Below are 22,153 nucleotides of genomic sequence, written 5' to 3' on the forward strand. Positions count from 1 at the left end.
GGGGGGAGAAACTGTGGAAATTAATTACAAAAATAAGAAAAAAAAATCCTTTCATGTACACTGGCAATACTGATGTGCTTAATATTTTATAAAGAGAAGAAAATAACAACCTCAAAATGGTAATAACAGAAAATCTAACATCTCTTAGGATCTGAGGCATGCTAAGATATTTAGATGTATTATCACACTACTTTCCCCCTTTAAAAAAAAGGTCTGCCTTCTCTGATAACATATCTCAATGTCTCACAACTATTAGAGCCAGAAACTCTTACTATGGTACAGTATTTTGATTTTTTTTTTTTTTTTTTTTTTTGCCTTTTGCCTTTTGCCTTTTCTAGGGCCACTCCCGCGGCATATGGAGGTTCCCAGGCTAGGGGTTGAATCGGAGCTGTAGGCACAGGCCTACGCCAGAGCCACAGCAACGCGGGATCTGAGCCGCGTCTGCAACCTACACCACAGCTCAGGGCAACGCCAGATCCTTAACCCACTGAGGCCAGGGATCGAACCCGCAACCTCATGGTTCCTAGTCAGATTCGTTAACCACTGCACCATGACAGGAACCCCCAGTATTTTGAATTTTATTTAACCCTCTTGCCACATAATCTTCTGTGGGAAAGAAAAGGGGGGGTGGGGGCAGAATTATTCTAGAAGAGGTGGGCTGCAGAAAGCAGAAAATGTGAACCTAAAGCCAAGAATAGGTCCCACGCAGCACTTTTCCTGTGTCCCTGACTTAAGTGGGTCTCCAGTCTAAGTACACCTATCAAGAAGTGACACACTGGGCTGTAAATGAGCTTCCTAGTTTTTTTGACAAGTATGGATTGAAATCAAAATCATATTAAAAGACTCACCCAAAGGTCTTTTAAGTAAGTTTCAATATCATAGAATAAAATTTAATGAGATTTCTTTTTTCCCCCAGAGGTACATTTTTTTAAATTGCAGTATAATTAACATATGAATGTCAGGTGTACAACATAATCATTTGATATTTGTATACACTATGAAGTCATCACCACAGTAAGTCTGGTTACAATCCGTCACCATACATAGTTACAATTTTTTTTCTTTAATAAGATGTTGAGATTTCTTCCTGATAAAAGTTGAAAAAGCAGGAAGCACCCTCTGTGGTGCAATGGGATTGGCAGCATCTCTGTAGCACCAGGACACAGGTTAGATCCTTAGCACCACTCAGTGAGTTAAAGGATCCAGAGTTGCAACTGCAGCTCAGATCTGATCCCTGGCTGGAGAACTCCATATACTGCAGGCTGGCCAAAAAAGAAAAAGTAATTCATGAAAAGCTAATTTAAAGAAAATGGGTAATATAGGGAGTTCTCTTATGGTGTGGCAGGTTAAGGATTTAGCATTGTCACTGCAGCAGCCTGGGGTGATGCTGTGACATGGGTTCAGTCCCTTGCCCAGGACCTTCCACATGCTGTGAGTATGGCCAAAAAGAAAAAGAAATAGGCAACATAAAATGTTTAATTCAGGAAGATACTTAATGAAAGAAAACAAAACCATTCTTCCTTGACTCAGTTACCTCCTTACCTTTTTTTTTTAAATCTTTCATTTCTTATGAAAGATTTAAAATCAGGAATTGGCAAACGTTTTCTTTGAAGGGCCAAACAGAAAATGTTTTAGGCTTTGCAGGTCACAAGTTTTCTGTCACATCATCTTCTGTGTCTTAAAAAAAAAAAAATCCTTTAATAATGTAAAAACATTCTTAGTTCCAAGCCTTAAAAAATGGGCAGTGGGCAAGATTCTGCCCACAGACTATAGTTTGTTAGCCCTGTTTTAAACAAATAGAAAAAGTGTTGTGAATGATGGAAAAAGCTCTCTTATTCCACCATGTAGCTTTGTCAAATCTTTTTTGCTGTAGCTTTGCTTCAGATCTTTGCTTTATTTAATATTGTCATTAATATCGTCATCTTTTTTTAAAAAAAATAATCTCAGATAAAGTTAAAACACCTAAAAACTCCCTTTCCAGAAGTAACCACTTCCTGAAGAGTCAGTGTTTTTCTCCTGCAAATTTTTATACAGTATTGTTGGTCATGTTTTTTATTACTGTATAAAGAGAAAGAACACAAAGTAGAAAATAAAATCAGAGAGGTAGATCAGAACCAACTTATGAATGAGCTTGTATGTTATGCTAAAGAGTTCTGCAGGAAAGTGGTAGATTCACAGATACAGGGAACAAACTAGTTATTACCAGTAAGGAGAAGGAAGGGGAGAGAGGAAACACAGGGATAGAGGAACAGGAGGTATGAACTATTAGGTATAAAATAAGCCACAAGGATTATTGTACAACATAGGGAATATAGCCAATATTTTATAATAACTGTAAGTGGATTGTGAATCATTATATCATATACCTTTAACTTACATAATATCATACAGCAACTATGCTTCAGCTTTTTAAAAAGTTCTAGAGGGATAGGGAACTAAAGTAGACTTTAAAGCAGAGGAGTTCTATGTTATGATTTTTTTAAGAAAAATTTTTTAAAGAATAATTTTAAGGATTTTTTTAACCTTTTGAACACTCAGAATTTTTCCAGGTATTCAAAACAGTTCAATTTTAAGAGATTTATGTAAAGGGCATGTAGGAAGTATTTTTGTATGACGTTGATTATTATTCCTGAGAAGAAAGATTGACTTGATAATATTTTATGTCATTAATATTTTAATATGCATTTCAAAATAATTTCTCAAGAGTGAACAGTATTTGTGGTCCAGATATTTGTTGTCCAGAAATACTATTCAAACCTGTATTGGGAGAGGGAGTCAAATAGAAAATAGAGGATAATGAGTGGTTGATAAAGAGGATATTGGTCTAAAATCAGGGGTCAGCAACCTGTGGTCCATGGGCCAAATCTGGCCTGCCACCTGAGTTTGTAAATAGTTTTATTGGGACACAGCCTTTCTCATTCATTTACATGTGGTTCATTACTGCTTTTGTGCTCTGCCTACTAAATTGAGTAGTTACAACAGAGACCTTAAAGTCTAATGTATTTGCTATCTGGCCATTAACAGAAAAGGTTTCCTAATCCTTGGGTTAGATATTATTTCATGGTAGGTCAGCAAAGCAGACTTTGGATAAGGTTCAGTGTGATGTTTTGTTAAAGGCATTGGAAATCTTGGAAACATCATTAAATATTAGTCGTAGAGACTACCAATGGTTGATGGCAGTCAGACAGTGTACCAGTAGAAACAGAAAAATAAATAAGCCCAGAGTTTCAAAATCGTTCATCATGAGTTCTGATCTACCTAGCTTTCTCCCCTTTACTCTCCCGTCACTACCTATCTCTGACTTTTCCACTTGAAACAGGTTCCTTTTCATCCATGCCTTACTCCCTGTGTTTCCTTTCTTTGCTTGTGAATTCTCTATGTTGTTATCCATATCATTGGTCAACAATGAGCATTCACCTCTCTACATGATTTCCTCACAAAGACTCAAAGTGATAGGAAACGATTCGGTAGGTTCTAGAGTAACTGATGTACAGAAGGGCCTGAAATGAGTTAAATAAGAGAAAAAAACAGCACATTTTTACTTACATGTGGAATCTAAAAAATTAAAGCAAATGAATTAATACAACAAAACAGAAACAGAGTCACATACAGAGAGCAAACCAGTGGTTACAGGTGGGGAGAGTGGAGAGGGGCAGGGCAAGATTAGCGAAGGTCATTAAGAGGTACAGACTACTAGGCAGAAAATAAATAAGCTACAAGGATATATTGTATGGCATAGGGAATATAGCCAATATTTTACAATAACTAAATGGAGTACAGTCTATTAAAAAATGTCAAATCACTATGTTGTACACCTGAAACATATAAATCAACTAAAATTTTTCTTAAAAAATAATAACTTGAGAGAAGGGGGTGTGGCTGAGGTTTCAGAGGGTTTCATGGTTATAAATAAGTGAATTACTGAGAACATGTTTTGACCTGGGAGATAAAAATATTTTGAAAAACTATACTGCTCTGATAATTTACATAATAATGACATCTTAAATCCACATTTTATTACCACCAGCAGATGGTATTACAGTCATTTTTGGTCTTTTTTTTAGCTTTATGGGGCAATAGCCTGTTAGGTGTTATTCACAGGTTAAAATAAAAAACTGTAGCCTCCCCTGAAAATTATTTCCACTTAATTTTAGTAAAAACAAAGCCCAAAAGAAATTTCCATTATTGCTTGTCTCAGTTGAAAGTGGAGGGCAGGGGGAAGGATTCCTCAATGGAAAAGATTTTAAACTAAATAAAAAGAAAGGGTTTTTTTAGTTTGTTTGTTTTTTGCTTTTTAAGGGCCACACCCACAGTATATGGAAGTTCCCAGGCTAGGAGTCGAATTGGAGCTATAGCTGCTGGCCTAAGCCACAGCCATAGTATCACAGGATCCGAGCCACATCTGCAACCTATACCACAGCTCATGGCAACACTGGATCCTTAACCCACTGAGCAAGGCCAGATCAAATCTGCATAATCATGAATACTAGCTGGGTTCATTTCCCCCTGCACCACAATGGGAACTCCCAAGGAAGGTTTTTTTTAAAGCCACACTATAATATTTAAATCTAGTGAAACCTTACAAATATCACTAATTGAGGAGGAATCCTGTCTGAATTACTAAAAAGTACACATTTAAATTTTAATATTTTTCAAAACTTTATTAATTTCAAGATTGAAGAATAAAAATACTGTCAAAGTATTGCCAAGTGTGAACTTTAGCTGGACATATTTCAATAATCTGGTAAAGGTCACTTACAGTTGTTAAAAAATGATTAGAGAAGACAGTTTAACATATACAAACAAATGTCAACATTTCGTGAAGTGGACAGTCTCAGAGAACAGCAAAATGGAGCAGAAGGCAAGAAGCTTTTATATGATAAAGAATAAAGAACAACAGAGAGAAAAATAGAAAATATCTGATTGGCTGCAGCTACAAAGTCAACCTTGTTTGGGGAGTTAGCTTGGTGTTTGGGGATTAGCTGATGGAATGTACTGTGTTTCTGGTTAAGCAGCGCATTTACAAGGACACGTAAGTTATCTAAGTTTTGGTTTGCTAACTGGCACCCAAGGAAGGAGAGGCTCCATCTTGAGCCCCGAAATTTATTTTTTGAAAAGGTAGCTTCTAAGCGCTTAAGCATGCACTGTGTACGGCACACAGTTGAGGATAAAAATGAATCAGACACAGGAACTCAGAGAAGGGAGAGCAACACCCCATTTCGTGGAATTCAAGGAAGTTTCTCTGGAGGAAATAGCATTCAGATATGGACACTGTACTTTCATACAGTAAATTTAGATGTTGATGTTATTATAGTGTTAGTATACTACACTCAGGTTTATTTCTCACATTGTCGAGAACCATTTCCATTCTGTTCCAACACATCAAAATGTACCTTAATCGTCTCCATCTATCTTACAAACATAAGCCTTTGGTCCCAGGGGAATCCAGTAAGGAAGACCAGATAGATAGATCATAAATCCATTATTTCTCTCAAACCCAAGCTCTGTGGTAGTCTAATCTTGATGATCAAGGGCAAATGAAATTGGCTTAACAGAAACTCTCCTTCCAGGAGAGTATAAGGGGAAATATCAGGCTGCTCTGTTATATTATTATGAATTCCAATTAATAGAATGCACACTAATAAGGTAAAGGGTTAGAAGGATGGGACCCATTTCCCATTAGTTTTCTGCAGTTTTTAAGTCAGACTTTAAGCAGACAGTCTGCCTGAAAGCCTAGTTCAGACCTTTTCTTCTCTTTTACCACTTCAGCCTCCAAAATTGTATCTCCTGTTCCCAGAGTTCCCGTCGTGGTGCAGTGGTTAATGAATCTGACTAGGAACCATGAGGTTGTGGGTTCGATCCCTGCCCTTGCTCAGTGGGTTAACAATCCGGCGTTGCCGCGAGCTGTGGTGTGGGTTGCAGACGCAGCTCGGATCCCGCATTGCTGTGGCTCTGGTGTAGGCTGGCAGCTACAGCTCCGATTAGACCCCTAGCCTGGTAGCCTCCATATGCCGCAGGAGTGGCCCAAGAAATGGCAAAAAGACAAAAAAAAATTGTATCTCTAGTTCCCAAACATACATCTAATAAAAATGAAATATTAAAATGAGAGTATGCAGAGAGATTTGTGAATCTCTCAAGTTTCCCTGGACCACTGTCCTTTGTTGGCCTTTATTTAGCAAATGGTGGAATTAAATAATATTTGTTGAATGAATAAACAAATAAGTGAATGAATAATCAAATGAAGGGACTTTTCTTGTCTGCTTTGCCTCCTTCTCAAATGGACACTCTGCCCTCTTGCCTGAAGGCCATCAATTTCTCTGCCTTCTCTGCCTTCGGCTTCTCAAGATGTGTGCAAAAGGACCTGACATCAGGTTCCCTTCTAGGACTTGACAGTGGTGCCTCAGCAAGATTCACAGACCTCTGACCTCTTAATTCCTCTAGCCGTTAGCATCTAAAAACCTGTGGCGTTCTGGGGAAAGTCCTAACACCTTCCCTGGCAAGAGGGGAGAACCCCAGTAAGAGTATAGACTCGTTTACCTTATCCCAAGATGGGGATCTCTTGATTATAGACTGTGAGCATTTTGAGGAGAGGGTACTGTCTTATTCACCATTGCACCTTCAAGCCCTGTTGTGGTACCTCCACATAATGAGCTGTTTGTTTATATCCTGAAAATGTATCATTTCTCCTTAAGAGATATCTATACATCTCATTGTCCTTCCCCCATTCTTAGAAGTCCTGTCTTCATCCCCATGAATTTAGCTTGAAAAAGACCTTTCTGGCCATTGAATTTCAGTACAGTTGTTTGTTTTTTGTTTTTTGGATGCCCAAGAGGGTCAGAGAAATCTTTCATGGTGAGTAGGATTTGCACTGTTACTAGAATTCAATTTGTTTTTTTTCTGACCCTGATCAGGAATATGTGTCTGAGCTATCATTCCAGGGGGAACTAAGGGCCTTCCCAGGTTAATGATCTAACATAAACTTTTCAAAGTTTAGATATTATATTTTTTAATTTTGTATGTATATTTAAATGTAGAATAATTATGAATATAAAATTATAGCAAAGCACACTTTAGGAACCTCATTAAAAGTTTCTTAAGGAATATTTAATAAACACTTTTCTGTTTTTACTAGGTTTGTATCCATTCCTTCATTAATCTTAACCAGTTATGTCATTGAGGGAAAATGTTTTTCTCCCCCAGCTTTATAAGTGCTGATGGTTTCTTGGGTTCAGTGCTGGGAATATTTGAGTAGAAATCAGGAGTTCCCGTCATGGCGCAGTGGTTAACGGATCCGACTAGGAACCATGAGGTTGCGGGTTCAATCCCTGCCCTTGCTCAGTGGGTTAACGATCCGGCGTTGCCGTGAGCTGTGGTGTGGGTTGCAGACGCGGCTCGGATCCCATGTTGCTGTGGCTCTGGCGTCGGCCAGTGGCTATAGCTCCAATTCGACCCCTAGCCTGGGAACCTCCATATGCCGCGGAAGCGGCCCAAAGAAATAGCAAAAAGACAAAAAAAAAAAAGAAATCAAAACACACAAAAATACAATAGGGAACCATTCTCCCTTTTACTTCATTTAACCACCATGTAAGTGAATAAAAGTAAAGGTATCTAGCCAGTGGCAAACATAAATTTGCATAATAACCTCACCTTGTCTTTCCCCTGCACCTTTAATGTCTTCTAAGGTCAGGTCCTCTTGCATCTTCATCCTTTCTAATTAATCAGCATCACTTATCTCAGATATGTCCCTGTCAGAATTCAAAAGAACATGGTAGATATATGTGTACTAATGTAGAAAAATGGACATGATAAATAGGTAATTAAAAATATAAATTGGGAGTTACCTTCATGGCTCAGCAGTTAATGAACCTGACTAGGATCCATGAGGATTTGGGTTTGATCCCTGGCCTCTCTCAATGAGTTAAGGATCTGGTGTTGCCGTGAGTTGTGAAGGTCGCAGACATGGCCTGAATCCCGAGTTGGTGTGGCTGTGGTGTAGGCCAGCAGCTATAGCTCTGATTTGACCCCTAGCCTGGGAACTTTCATATGCCATGGGTGTGGCCTTAAAAAGCACACACACACAAAAAAATACACACACACACACACATATATGTATATAAATTGCAAAACAGATGTAACAGTGTGACCCCTTTTTATTAATATGTTTGCACACACACAAACATTTAGTAAATTTTCTCCAAACTATATATCCTTCTAGAAGTAAAACATGAAACCTATATATCCAGGTACTGCTGATAAGTACAGCCCTCCTCAGCCTCCGGAAAAGGAACTCACCTTGCTCCTGGTAAGCCCTCAGGTCCTCCTCACAGGCCTACCCAACACACAGCTTCACCATTCTCTGCCCTAAGACCATTAGGACTAATCTAATATTCATCCCTGTTTACTTCAGTGACCACAAGAAATCCAGGAATCCAGATCATCATTCTCCTCACCCTACTCTTGTACATACCCTTTTCTAAGTCCAACCATGAAATCCTTTCACCATGCCCTCTTTTTTTTGTTTGTTTGGTTTTTTTTTTTTTTTTTGGTTTTTTTTTTTTTTTTTTTTTTTTTTGTCTTTTTAGGGCCACACCTGTGGCATATGGAGATTCCCAGGCTAGGGGTCGAATTGGAGCTACGGCTGCCAGCCTATGCCACAGCCACAGCAATGCCAGATCCGAGCTGCATCTGCAACCTACACCACAGCTCATGGCAATGCTGGATCCTTAACCCACTGAGCGAGGCCAGGGATCGAACCTGCAACCTCATGGTTCCTAGTCAGATTCATTTCTGCTGCTCCACGACAGGAACTCCTCACCATGCCCTCTTGATCATTCACTGGCAAAATGTCTTAGGTCATCAGACTCTTTTCTAAACTTTCCCTTTCCTTCTTGCTCTACCTGAAACCTGTCTCTCCCTAAGGGTGCTGTAGCTACCCCACCCCCTCTCCCACTGGATCTGGAGGGAGAGTGAGTGTTCTTGCCTTCCTTTGCAGATTCCAGACTATTCTTTTTACCACCTCTCTGAACCTATCCTCACTGAACTTTGACCTAATGTCAGACTCACCACCCAGTCCCTCTCCTTGATTGTAGTTATCTACTAGCCCCCAGGCCCATTCCTTTATTTCTTGAAGATTTAAGCTCCTGGTTTCATGACACTTTCCAGTACTACTTGCTCAAGTTCTTGTGAGTTTTCAGTAGATGAGGCATCCAGTACACAGGCTTCTTGGTTCTTTGATCTCTCCTCCAATGAGCTTGTCCTCTGCTCTTCTTTAGCTCCTCATTCTGTGGTCTTGCATTTATATCAGTGGCTTTAAAAGCATGGTTCCCAGTTAACAGCATTAGCATCACCTGGGAGCTGTATAGAAATTCATATTTTCAGGTCTCAGCCCAGACTCTTTAGGTGATTCTGATGCATGATCTTGTTTGAGAACTACTGTCATCATTCCTCATTAAAATTCACTCCCTGAAAAACACTCTCAGCCTCTATGCCTTGCCCTCATTTTGTAGTATTCGCTTGGTAAAACTCCAACTCATGTTAAATCGTGTTCTCTGTCTACTTAGATCTCTTTATTTGTACAGCTGACCTTGGCTGGAGATCACACAACTGTACTCAGTGGTCTTGCATTAAATTTATGACCGCCAACCTCCAATGGGCCTTTAGCACTCTGGCAGTCCTACTATGTTTCTCCATTCCCTCACTTTACCACTCTGCAAATGACCCTTTGGTAGTTTCTTCTCTGTCCTGTAACACCTACTCTTCCATCTTCACCCTCAGTGAAAAACTGTTTCCTATCTTACTGAGAAAACTGAAGCAAATGGAGGAGACCTGTAGCCACCCACCATCAGTACCCATATACTTTCCCTTCCTTCTGCTACTGTGCATGAACAGTCAGGGCCCCTGTCTAAGGCCATCCCCTATACTTTGTGCTCTAAGATCCCATCCTCTCCCATCAACCCAAGAACACTTCTCTAGTGAATGACCCTTTTTTTCCCCTGCAGTCATCAGTTTTTCCCATTTGATCATTCCATCAGCAGATAAACATGCTACCATTCTTGCCTCTTTAAAATCAGGCATCCAGAAGGCACTTTGATTGCTGGCCAGGAGACAGATCTTTCAGTTGCTGTAATTGCAACATAATGCTCACCCCCAGGTCCTTGACCATCGATTCTAGCCTTCTCCTTTGACATCTGTGCATTCAGCCCTTACCCCCAAATTACTGAGAAATCACACACATTCACACCCCCAACAAAGACTGGAGCAAGGTATTTCATAGCACTGCCCCTGTGGGTTCATTGACATTCAACATGACAATGTTGGTGGATTGGAAACCCTCTGTTCTAAGCTGAGTTGACTAACATATATAGGCCAAAAATGAATTCATTCTTATGCTCTACAATGAGCAATATCTACTTGAGGGATTTCCTGAAGGAAGAAGGGAGACTAAGAAGTACAGAACTCTAGAAATTCTAAAGATCCAAGAATTATATATAATATGTAATAATGTTAGGCTCTTAATTACCTCTCCTCCCAGATACTAGAAAACCATCTATACCCAAGCCTTAGAACAATGAGAGATAAAAATATTGGATTTGTGGGTTCTTTCCCTTATGGATCATGGAATGTGTTCCCATCATTTGGAGGCAGTTGAAGCAAGACACAAAATTGCTTATTAGATCTCCTCCTATTTTGCTGTCAAAAATGTAGTTAAGGCTAGAGGAGCAAAGGAAGCATTGTTCATCACCACCATTACCACCCAGCATCCTTCCCCCAACCCACTGTTTCATTACTTAAGGGTAAAATAACGTTAATAATAAAACAAGCTGTTAATTAAACAATGAGAAAAATCCAAATTAGAGTACAGAGGAAAAGGATATAAAAATTTAGGATTAAGAGTAATTAACTAATTAGCTTATAATTAATTTCCTCTATTAAAACTTATTTACAATGACATTTTAAACAAAGTCTATGATTGCAAGGTATAATTAACCTTTTTTTTTTTTTTTGTCATTTTAGAGCCACACCCATGGCATATGGAAGTTCCCACGCTAGGAGTTGAATCACAGCTGCAGCTGCAGGCCTACACCACAGCCACAGCAATTCTGGGTCCTTAACGCACAGAGCAAGGCCAGAGATTGAACCCATGTCCTCATGGATACTAGCCAGTTCATTACCACTGAGCCACAATGGAAACTCCTAATTACCTCTTTTAACTGCTCTGCCAGTTACAACCAAGAAAGGCTTTTTTAACATTGTGATATAAAAGTATGCCCTGTAGTTCATTATATCACTTTGTTCCTACATCAGTAAGATACACATAAAAATAAAATCACAGAAAAAATAAAGTGCATAATTCAGTAGGTTTTTAATACATTCAACAAGATTATACAGCGCTTAGCACTAATTCCACGACGTTTTTATCACTCCACAAAAAAAAAATGTATATTTGTTAGCAGTCACTCCCTCCAGCCTCTGAAAATCACTAATCTTCTTTCTGTCACCATGGATTTGCCCATTCTGAACATTTCCTGTAAATGGAATCATGCAATATATGGTCTTTTATGTCTGGCTTCTTTCACTTAGCGTAATGTTTTCAAGTTTTATCACGTAGCATGCATCAGTACTTCATTCTTTTTATGGTTAAATACTATTCCATTGTATGACTATACCACATTCTGTTTATCCATTAATCCACTGATAGACATTTGGGTTGTTTCCACTTTTTGGCTACTATGAATAACACTGCTGTGAACAAGCTTTTTGTGTAGACAGAAAAAGGCCTTCGATTTAGCATTTTTAAGTTTTTCAAAACAGCCAGCTCCTTTTTAAAATCAGAAGTACCCTATTGATATAGCGAAACTTCCTGTTTAATATGTAACTTTTTTTTCCCCTGTAGCATCTTATGAGCAAAATCTTTTGATGTCACTTCATAGTGACTCTCCTTCTGATTCTGACACTCACCTCAACATGGGTCCTCACAGCTGAGCCGATTTCCCAGTCTTGCTGTGCTATGCCTTTCTGTCACTCAGATGTTCACAGTTTTGCTGCCTTGTTTATGCCAATAGGTCTTCTTAACTCTGAGCCTTGATTGATGCTATCATCTCAGTCTCCAGAGCCCACTTCATCTGAGGCTGATATGACTTTACATGCTGGTTTATAAAATGAAGGCTATACTTATTTTGGCCTGGTACATTGCATATACAACACTGTTTAGCAGTTTTATACAAGTCAAAATAAGTGATTCATGTCTTCAGGAAATGTTCTGGATTTTCTTTATCCTGTGTAATCAACCCATTGTTTCTGAAAAAATCCTATAGAGCTGATTTTTTCTGGAGAGAGAAAATTAACATTGTATACCCCCATTCTCTTCATTATCAAATGAGGGAGGGCAGGGAGTTATGAGAGTTCTAGTAAATACATCCTGAGTTTCAAACTAAAACTCAAAGAGTGAATTCTACAAAAATATAATGTTAGGTGTCATACAATTTCATCTTTTCTATCTCCTTCCCAGTCTCACCCTCGTTCAGAGTACAGGCTCTTTCTGGACCCTCAGTTCTGAAGGTCATTTAAGGACGTGAAAAGGGATGATATCTTTTCTTGCTTGATATAGTGAAGGCTATACTAAAAAAGATTCTTTCATTTTTAGGGTCATTGCAAAGGGGCCAACCCCACTTCTATGTATCCCTGCCAGGGAACCTGGTAAAACTCTGTAACCTAGGAATCCACCCCACAGCTGGTTCTCTTTGAGAACCCCACAGCTGGTTCCTCCTTGCTTAAGCATGCTTACTCTGGGGAAACATATATGCAATGGTAAGAGAGGAAAGCAATGCCAGTCGAGGTAGCAACTGATATATCCCACAAGAGAGCTGGATCTTGAGGTAGCAACTGATATATCCCACAAGAGAGCGCTGGTCCTTTTCACCCTCTAGTCAAGCTCTCTTAAAACAGTTGCCCTGAAGACCAGGGTGAGCCTATGGTCTAGACAAGACAAACTGTGTCTTTAGACAGTATATGTACATGAGTGATTTGCAGGCCAAGAAGAGTTGCAAGTTTCTGTGTAGGAAACATCTACTGTTGGCTAGCTATTTTATTAAGATGGCTTCATGTATGCTACAGAGGGCAGGAAAAAATATCTCATGGTTTATTCCAGAAGGACATTGGGAAGACCCTTACAATTGACTCTTTCCATTATAACTACCCAACTTTCCATCTTTCTAAATTTAATTTATAAACTGTATGTTTATAGCTTTCTCTTATTCCTCATTCTGTTTAGTCCCTCTAGGAGACCCTCTCACCTAGAAATAGCTCTTCCCTTTGTGCACACAGACACATGTGTTGTACTGCTTTCTCTGTGATCAAAGTAGAGAGAGAAGTGAGTAGATCAGAGGCCATGTTTGCATCAATCGCAAAATTCCTTTTGTTTGATCTTTTTCTGGTAAAGACGAGGTCATTCTAAAAACCATGTTCTTTGCTGCTCTGTTCTCTTGAAACTAACTCATATTTTCAGATTCTTTCTAAAACCAAGCAGGTATATACTTCCATACAAATACAAGTAAATAAGTAAAAAGCAAATAAACATCATGATAGTTTGTCTCTATCGGTAATTCATTGCCACAGACCAATTCTTTTCTAACCCCCTTTAGGGGACCTGGCCTTCCCTCTGAATTTTTTGGAAAGCAGTTAGATAAATAAAAACTTAGAGCTTATTTCATCAAGAAAAAACATGGCAAGATGTTTTCTCCTTGCTTAAGAGGGTAATGGGCCAGGCTTTTAACCACTGTTCTGACTTTGAAACTCCAGAGATTTTTGGAAAGTAAACGAAATGAGAGTATTTGTTGTACTTTGCCCCAAACCAACATTGTACTAGGTGCAGTGAGGAAAAGAGGGGATCACTTCTTTATCATCTTCATATCCTCAGCACTCAGCAAAGTAGCTGCACATAATAACTAGTCATAAAAATATTTCTTGAGTGATTGAATGACTTTAAAATTAACCCTACCCTCAAGAGTTTAGATACTATTGGAAAATATTGTCAGATGATAAAATATTGCAGTAGAAGCCCTTTTACCTGACAGTGATTGGGAGGGATGGTTACTCAGTAGGGAATCATAAACTCTGTGTGTATTAAACATTTTATTCAACTTGAAATAATATATTCAGATCTTTTATTATAGGTCCAAAGCCTTTTCTTTGTGAGCAGGTGTCATTACTGACAACTGAAGATTCATGACATCATTCTTTGATAAATCACACTCAGTACTTTTAACTGATTTCTAGTTTCGGTTTCATTAAAGTGGAGAAGGAACTTAAGTCAGTAATCAAGCATACCTTGAGTGTAGATACCTTCTAGGTTTTAATAATTTTTCCCTTCTATCTCATGATAAATTTCACAGCAAAAAAAAAAAAAAAAAATTAGTAGTATTTTGCCTCTACGGAGTTTTTGTAAAACATTCAACTTAGGATTTTTTTTTTCTCCAATTAGAAACATCAGATCTCTTTTCCCACACTTACATTTCATTAGATTATGTAATTGAATTGAATACTTACTGTAAAAATACAACCAGTATAAACAGGTGTGGACAAGTACAACCACTTTTATTAAGCATAAGACTGAACTACTGAGATAAGAAATACGAGAGCATAACAGAAACTAAACTGTTAGCCATGAGTCAGTGTGCATTGCTAATCCAGAGAACAAATGGAAGTCATTAGAGAGACTCGACAGTGTTTCATAGACTCTTTTATGAAATAGGTAAAATTTAAGTTGGATTTTGAAGGGTGGTAAAGGGTGTATAATTTGAGGAGAGGAAGCATTCGCAGAAAGGGGATGAAAAGTCAGCCCCCTGAAGCCACTGGTTGATGTTGGAAAGGAGAGGAATACAACTTAAAGTGTGGCTTAATTGAAAGAGCATTAAATCACAAATCTAAAGTCCTAATTGCATTCCTGGAAAATTTTTTTAATGTGTTAATTTGGAGGTAAATATCAACAGAGGAATTAGAATGTTAGAGGCAAGAATGTAGGAAAAGCCACCTAGCTCAGTGAACATCTAAGCCATGTGAGAGGAAATTTGGGGAAAAGAAGGAAAGGCCCAGGTTGAGCATCAGGTCAGTGGTTTCAATGAAATCCTCTTTAAATCCTAGTATATGTATAAATATTTAAATCCTAGTATATATTTAAGTCCTAGTGTATTGAAAGCTTTCAGGTAAGATTTTAAAGGAGCGGAGAATTCTACCTAAAGAGAAATTTAAAAACTGCAGGTTTAGATGTATAGGCCCAGTATACACATTATATAAAGTGTTGTTAAAATGTGTCAAAATCAAGAAAAAAACTGAAGTTGTAGGAAACAGTGGAAAACCAAAGAATTTAATTCCCTCTAAATTAGACAAAGATTCAGCAGAAGAAAGTCATAAGCTCTTTTTGGTTTGGGGTTTATTTGCTAATACTTGATGTATATTTTTTAAGAGTGGAAAATACTGATTGAATAATATGGTTGATTAAAAGTAAATATGAAGTCTAAATGGTAAACATGAGAGAATACTTGAAGATTCACTTGTAAATAACTGAGACTGATGTTTTATATGTGATAAAATAATAAAATATATTTTAAATCTGAGATTTCTTGAAAGCTGCTTAAGAAAAACAAGTCTCACAGATTCACGGTGTATTATGTCATTGCTACTTAATGATCTTTTGTACCTTTCTTATAGCAAAATTTCCTTCACTTCCATGTATCTAAAGCTGCTTTCTTTGGGCATTCTGTCTCTATACTTTCTTAACCCATTCTTTGGATAAATTTTCAAATGTATCCAGATTCAGAATCACTTCAAAAAAAAAAAGATCACTAAGATAGTCTTCTGCAAAAAAAAAAAAAAAATTTATTTTTAGATTTGAGACTAATATGTCTCTTTGTATGTTACCATTTGAAGATAAAAGTGTTTTTCTCTGTATTTTGGATATATCTAGTGGTTTTGGATATTTGCTTCTGTTCAAATAAGAATTAAAAAACAAACAAAAAAACCCTCTTCTTAAAATGGTAGTTTCAAATTTGAAATGCAGCACACTCCTTTTTAATAAAATATTAAGTAGCAAAATCAAAAACACTCCACATGTTCTCTCTCTTCTGGCTTGAAGAGAAACTGTTTTGTATGGACTGACACCTCACATACTCCAAGTTGAAGAAGTTAGCATTATCTGAGAAGTCACTATGTTTAGGTCCAGCTGTAATGTTTCTAACTTTGGTGCTCAGAGTAGTGGGTGCTTCCTTTCCCAGAAGGCTGTGTATTCTCCACATGGGCAGGTCAGTTTGACATAAAACTACCTACGAGGAGCAACAGGCCCATTGCAGCCAGTGTTTCTTACTTGAAAATTATGAGCAGGTCTTGGAAGCCAGAGGCTGTATTTGGGAACCAGCTGCATGTCAGTACAAGCATGGATTGTGGTCCCTGGAGGCTGGGAGAGCACAATGCTTGAACTTAATTTCTTTGGGAGATAAGAAGAAAAAAATACCTTTCTGCCTGACGAGATTGACAACTTACTAAATCTGACCATCTTCAGAAGTGTGCTGGACAGTTGCTAAGTAAACATCCACTTTTCAAAGATGATGATCAAGGAAACCTCTCTACGAAGGGACCCGGATTTAAGGGGAGAGTTAGCTTTCCTGGCAAGGGGCTGTGATTTTGTTCTCCCGTCACGGTTTAAGAAGCGGCTGAAGTCATTTCAGCAGGCACAGGTTTGAAACTTGGGTGTTTTCTTTTAAAATATTTTTATTACTAATAAAACCACCCAGTGAACTAACTTACAAATAATTTTACAGCTCACTTGATATTAGATCAAGGAATTAATCTGTGTCCTCTATTCAGCTATTTCCAGAAAGCTATTTGTAGAGAGATTCCAACAGGTTTAAAAATAGACCTTCTGGACCTGAAGTACAGTACTCACATTTTTCTGTTGTAGAGAGGAAATGCAGTATTAGAAACAATAAATACAACTTAAATATTTTACAGTTTAGCATTTTTCATAGAAATATTTTTGAGAACTAGAACTTCTGTGTTAAAAGCCTTGTTTTGCACTTTGAATCAATAGACTAAATTTGCATTAACATACATACATCTGTAATTAATCTATTTAAAAAGAATATTGATACTGACGGTCTTTTTTTTTTGAAAGATTTTTACTCATAGGCAGTTGTATGTGTGTGGTATGCTGTGTATAGGTAACGAAGGATGGCAGTTACTTCTGGTTGTGAAACAATGTCTTCCCTCAGCTATAAGACTGAGACATTTCTGCCTGCAGAGGCTACTTTCAGGGACCATGCTTACTTGCTTACAACCATATAGCCAGTGTTTCATCAAACAAGATGCCTAACATAGAATAAGATACAAATCAAGGGCTGTATCAATGATGGACATCTAGAATCTAGCAAGAAACCATAGCTTTGTAGTTATTCTGACCTAGAATAATTTCAGATACTTGAGTGAACCATATGTAATTGCTTTTTTAAAAATAGGCAAAAAATTGTCAAATATTGGAAATGCTACAGTAACTTAATAGCATAAGGGTACTATACAAAATTAATATCTAAATGATACTGTCTTTATACGGAAGATTATAATGAAGAATTGAGATACTCTACCCAGCTAATTCTCTTTTAATGCTGTTCCTAGATTTGAAAGATGTAGTTTTATTCAAAGTGAGCAGTTGCTAAAACTTGCTGATAAATCTGACAAATTTTACATTACTGTGTTTTATTCTGTAATGTTTGTAAAGGGTCAGTTTTATTCAACTACTTTAAGGTTTAAACTGTTTGTCTTCTATTGAACTGAATGGAAAATAAAGTGATACACTGGGAAGTTCAAAATGAATGTATTATTTTTATTTTCCTTTTAAATATGGAATTAAACAATGAGTTAATGAATACTTGCCAGTTAGTAAACTGCTCCATGTTAAAACGCACACTGAAGAAAGCAGAACAGACTATTGTATAATCGAATATTTTCCCATTTGAATTAAAACTTTGACAGAATAGCCAAGGTTTGTTCTGAATGTCACTTATTTCTGTCAAAGCAAAAGTGTAGAGTTAACACTGAAGGCCTTGCTCTAAACCTTCCCCAGTAGCTAGTGTTCACTAGACTATTGAGTTTCATCCCGACTGGCACCAGTGGTCTTAATTCTATGGTTATAACTGCCCTGGATGTCACACCATGGGAAACATTTTGGGGAAACAAAAGAATTTTGATAATTATAATACTTGTAGTCTCACAAATCTCAACATAGAATACTAAGAAATGACACTAATACAAATAACCTAAGTAAAGCCCATGAAGAATTATATGCCTTATTTTAGAAATTTAAGAAGTTTCTACTGCTTTTGACTCCTAGGACTGTGTACTATATATTTGCAGATTTACCATTAAGGCAGAGAGAAATGTTTATTTAGGTTATCAATTTGTCAAATCAGAAGTAGTTTGTAGGAGTTCCCATCAAGGCTCAGCAGAAATGAATCTGACTGGTATCCATGAGGATGCAGGTTCAATCCCTGGCCTTGCTTAGTTGGTTAAGGATTCAACATTGCCATGAGCTGTGATGTAGGTTGCAGATGTGGCTTGGATCTGGTGTTGCTGTATCTGTGGTATAGACTGGCAGATGTAGCTCCAGTTGGACCTCTAGCCTGGGAACTTCCATATGCTTCAGGTGCTGCCCTAAAAGACAAAAAAAAAACTAGTTTGTAAACTTCAAATTACTTTACAAATGTAAATGTTTATTTTATTTATTACTGAATCTGAAGGACCATGCCAAGTTATATTTAATCTTTTGAGCACCCTATCCTTTGGCCTTTATTTAATGAAATGACATTTCATTTCATTAAATAAAGACATATCTACCTAGCATGGTTTGAACCTTTTACCTATGTTACATCTTGTAATTTCCTTTAATCCTCATAATTACCTTCTAAGAAGTAGGGGTTATAATCTGTTACATTACTGAAATTCTGAAAGGTCAAGTAACTTTCTGGAGGACGCAGAGCTAGTAAGTCATCACTGTTTTCTGTTAAGTTTTTCATACGTCATTGGCATCACTTCCCTCTGCCATTTCTGCCTTGATTGTTGCTTTATATGGGTGACATTCTGATACCACAGCAAAGGCTTGGTGTGACCAACTGCCTTCATAACCCCAGTAGTATTCACATATGACCAAAATCCACTGTGTATTAATGTCAGGTATTAACATGAGAAATGGGCCATGTTTAACAAAAGTAGGACATTAAACCATATTTGTTACATATTTATGTGAATGAAGCCTATCTTCCTATAATACTCATGCTTTTCAAAGTAGCTAAGATTTTTTACCCTGAATTGAAAGATCATGCTTTAAGTCCACATGTCAAAAGGAAATATGATATTCAGATCCACTTCTTACTGACAAATCATTGCTAAAACTTTAGGAACAGTATTAGGATAACTTAAGGAAAAAGAATATTTTGTGTTCACAGTGAATTTAAAATAAATAATATTTTGTGTTCATAGTGAATTTAAAATAAAATCAACTAGTCAACAGTTATGTCCATCTTTCATACCTTATGTGGCATCTAACAGTGTCATGCTGTGAGCCTTGATAGATAATTTGGTCAAAATTAAGAGTAGAAATTAGGAGTTCCCGTCGTGGCACAGTGGTTAACGAATCCAGCTAGGAACCATGAGGTTGCGGGTTCAGTCCCTGCCCTTGCTCAGTGGGTTAACGATCTGGCGTTGCCGTGAGCTGTGGTGTAGGTTGCAGATGCGGCTCGGATCCCGTGTTGCTGTGGCTCTGGCGTATGCCGGCGAGTACAGCTCTGATTCGACCCCTAGCCTGGAAACCTCCATATGCCGCGGGAGCGGCCCAAGAAATAGCAAAAAGACAAAAAAAAAAAAAAAAAAAGAGTAGAAATTAAAACTCAGAAAATCTTAATGGAATCTTTTTTTGCTTTTTCTGCTAGGAATCTCAGAACTAAGTTTAGTCTCCACTGGTAAAATAAACTTCTACCTGAGTGTTAGTGTACCTACCCTCACCTTTCCCTAAATCACGAATAATTTTAATCTCACCATTGCCTCCACCTTTTTGTCCTGTCCTTTCTTATGCCTCTTTATGGTACACCACATCAAATCCTTTTTGGAGAAAGGAATGATATAAACTATTAATGAATTAATAAACTGTAAAGAAAGTCTGGCCATGATGAAATTAATGACCGTGATCCTTCCCTACTAGAGTGTACCAAAAATGAGAGATAAGTGTATCTCAGAAAAAATGGCATGCCCCTAGGGGCAGGTAAATCAGCCTGTAGACATTTCAAAACTAAAATGCTTTAATTTTCTTAACAAAGACTTTTTCTGCATCAGGGGCTGTACAATGATTCTGCCTAGATAAGGTCAACATAAGGAAGAAGGTAGAAGGACATTCCCCCCACACACAATACATTTTAGATATACATATTTAAAAAGAGCTAACTCTATCTGTCTATTGAAGGAGTGGTAAGAAACACACAGAAAGACCAAGAACAGTCTTCAAGAAGAATTTACTGATCTGTTTCCAACAGACCGAGAATTCATCTTGAGATATTTAATATGTCAACTGATAGTGCTCTTAAATGTCTGACACATAACAGTGGAAAAATGTACTGTAGGATTTTCTAAGCACAAACCTATATAAACTCAAGTATTGACAGATAATTAATGTACTGATTTATTTTTGGTGTAGATAAGCATTCCCTCAGAGCATGCTTACCCCCCTCTAGAGTAGAGTAAGCTCTTGATCTGCACTCCTTCAAATTGCAGTTTCTTGTATTTAAACCCAACTTCCTATTACTGGTGAGGGCTTTCAAGAAATATATACTGTTTAGGATTTTTGTGTCTCATACTCATATTTTCCTTCCAGATTCAGAATAAGCCAGAAAAGAAACCTGGAACACCACTTCCACCTCCAGCCACCTTTCCAAGTAGTCCTCGACCTCTCTCCCCTGTTCCTCATGTGAATAATGTTGTGAATGCAGCATTATCCATAAACATTCCACGGTTCTACTTTCCTGAAGGACTCCCTGATGCCTGCAGTAATCACGAACAGACTCTAAGCAGAATTGAATCTGCTTTCATGGAGATTGAAGATCAGAAAGCAGACATTTTTGAAATGGGAAAAATTGCAAAGGTAATATAATTACTAAATGACATATGATCTCCCTTTCTCTAGCAATCCCAGTGTCCTTCCTTACTCTGTGGTTTTAAGCATGTGTAGGGTTTTTTTTTTCCATTTTGAAAAGATTTATTTGATACTTATATATTAACTGTGGTTCCTCTCCATGAAACTCTTAAGTTTGAAAAAAAAATAAATAAACCTTATCGGTCTCCCAGATCGACCTCCCATTTGATTTAGGAACTTCAGTCATGACATCACTGACATGTAAATTCATTATCTGCTTGAATGCTTTCAGTAACAGGAAACTCACTACCTTGCCAAGCAACCTGTTCCATCATTAAGTAGTCTTACTTGTTAGAAAAATTTCCCTTGTGTTGAATACAAATCTCTTTTTTGTTCTCGTTCATTGATCATAACTCGTTTCCCTGAAGCCAAGCAACGAACCATTAGGGCAGCTGAACACTGTAATTCTTCTCAGAAATAAATGGATTTGCCACTAGGAAGCAAGTCTTTGATACTTTCCAATATATATCCAACCGCTTCTAATCTAATATTGTAGCCCCTAATGCTAGGCCTACTGTAACATCTTCAGTACTGGATTCTATGCCACCAGCCTCCTCCTAGAACAGTTAATACTGAGCATAACCATCAGTTTATCTTTGATCATGTCATTCCCCAGTTCAGCAATATTCAAGGATTCCTACTATCAGTAGGAGTGCTTTGTTTTGTTTGGGTTTTATTTTTATCATGCACGTATGTTGAAGAGTCAGATAATACCTCAGGATTTGGCAGTGGTCTCAAGCTGTGCTGCAAGAGACAGAAGGGTTTAATAAGGACTGCATGTGGATGAGTAGACACCAAGTGGAAGTTCCAAAGACCCCATGTACTCTTCCACTGGGAACGGTTCCTTGGCTTTCAAGAATAACATTCAAAATTTTGAAAACAGGAGTTCCTGCTATGATAAAATGGGATCAGCAGCATCTCTGGAGCACT

The 22,153-nt window shown here is 37.7% G+C and overlaps 2 protein-coding genes and 1 long non-coding RNA gene across 6 annotated transcripts in view; 2 read left to right on the top strand and 1 right to left on the bottom strand.

Moving 5' to 3' along the window:
* Window positions 1–22,153, top strand: part of PPP2R3A (protein phosphatase 2 regulatory subunit B''alpha) — a 200,844-nt gene that overhangs the window by 50,806 nt on the left and 127,885 nt on the right. For 3 of the 4 annotated variants that reach the window (XR_014823976.1, XM_021069482.2, XM_021069483.2), the window contains exon 3: window positions 20,906–21,172. Coding sequence is in view for 3 of the 4 variants with exons in the window: in XM_021069482.2 (XP_020925141.2) it covers window positions 20,906–21,172 (267 nt within the window). In the remaining variant the exon portion in view is untranslated. Of the gene's footprint in view, window positions 1–16,298; window positions 16,728–20,905; window positions 21,173–22,153 lie in introns of those variants that run through there. The other variant, XM_021069486.2, reaches the window with a different exon arrangement.
* Window positions 1–22,153, bottom strand: part of LOC110256302 (uncharacterized) — a 40,512-nt gene that overhangs the window by 17,525 nt on the left and 834 nt on the right. Inside the window, exons 2-4 of the long non-coding RNA XR_002337693.2 lie at window positions 11,959–12,146; window positions 7,648–7,745; window positions 1,543–1,677 (exon numbers count right to left, since the gene is read on the bottom strand). This is a non-coding gene — a long non-coding RNA (uncharacterized LOC110256302). The remainder of the gene's footprint in view (window positions 1–1,542; window positions 1,678–7,647; window positions 7,746–11,958; window positions 12,147–22,153) is intronic.
* IL20RB (interleukin 20 receptor subunit beta) overlaps window positions 1–22,153 on the top strand; it is a 991,209-nt gene that overhangs the window by 11,140 nt on the left and 957,916 nt on the right. The gene's annotated exons all lie outside the window — the stretch shown is intronic.

This window comes from Sus scrofa, chromosome 13 (genome assembly GCF_054392235.1).
Source record: "Sus scrofa isolate SSC_HxYL_T2T_F1_AM1 chromosome 13, Sscrofa_HxYL_maternal_Yorkshire_Landrace_v2.0, whole genome shotgun sequence".
In the NCBI taxonomy this organism is placed as follows: domain Eukaryota; kingdom Metazoa; phylum Chordata; class Mammalia; order Artiodactyla; family Suidae; genus Sus; species Sus scrofa.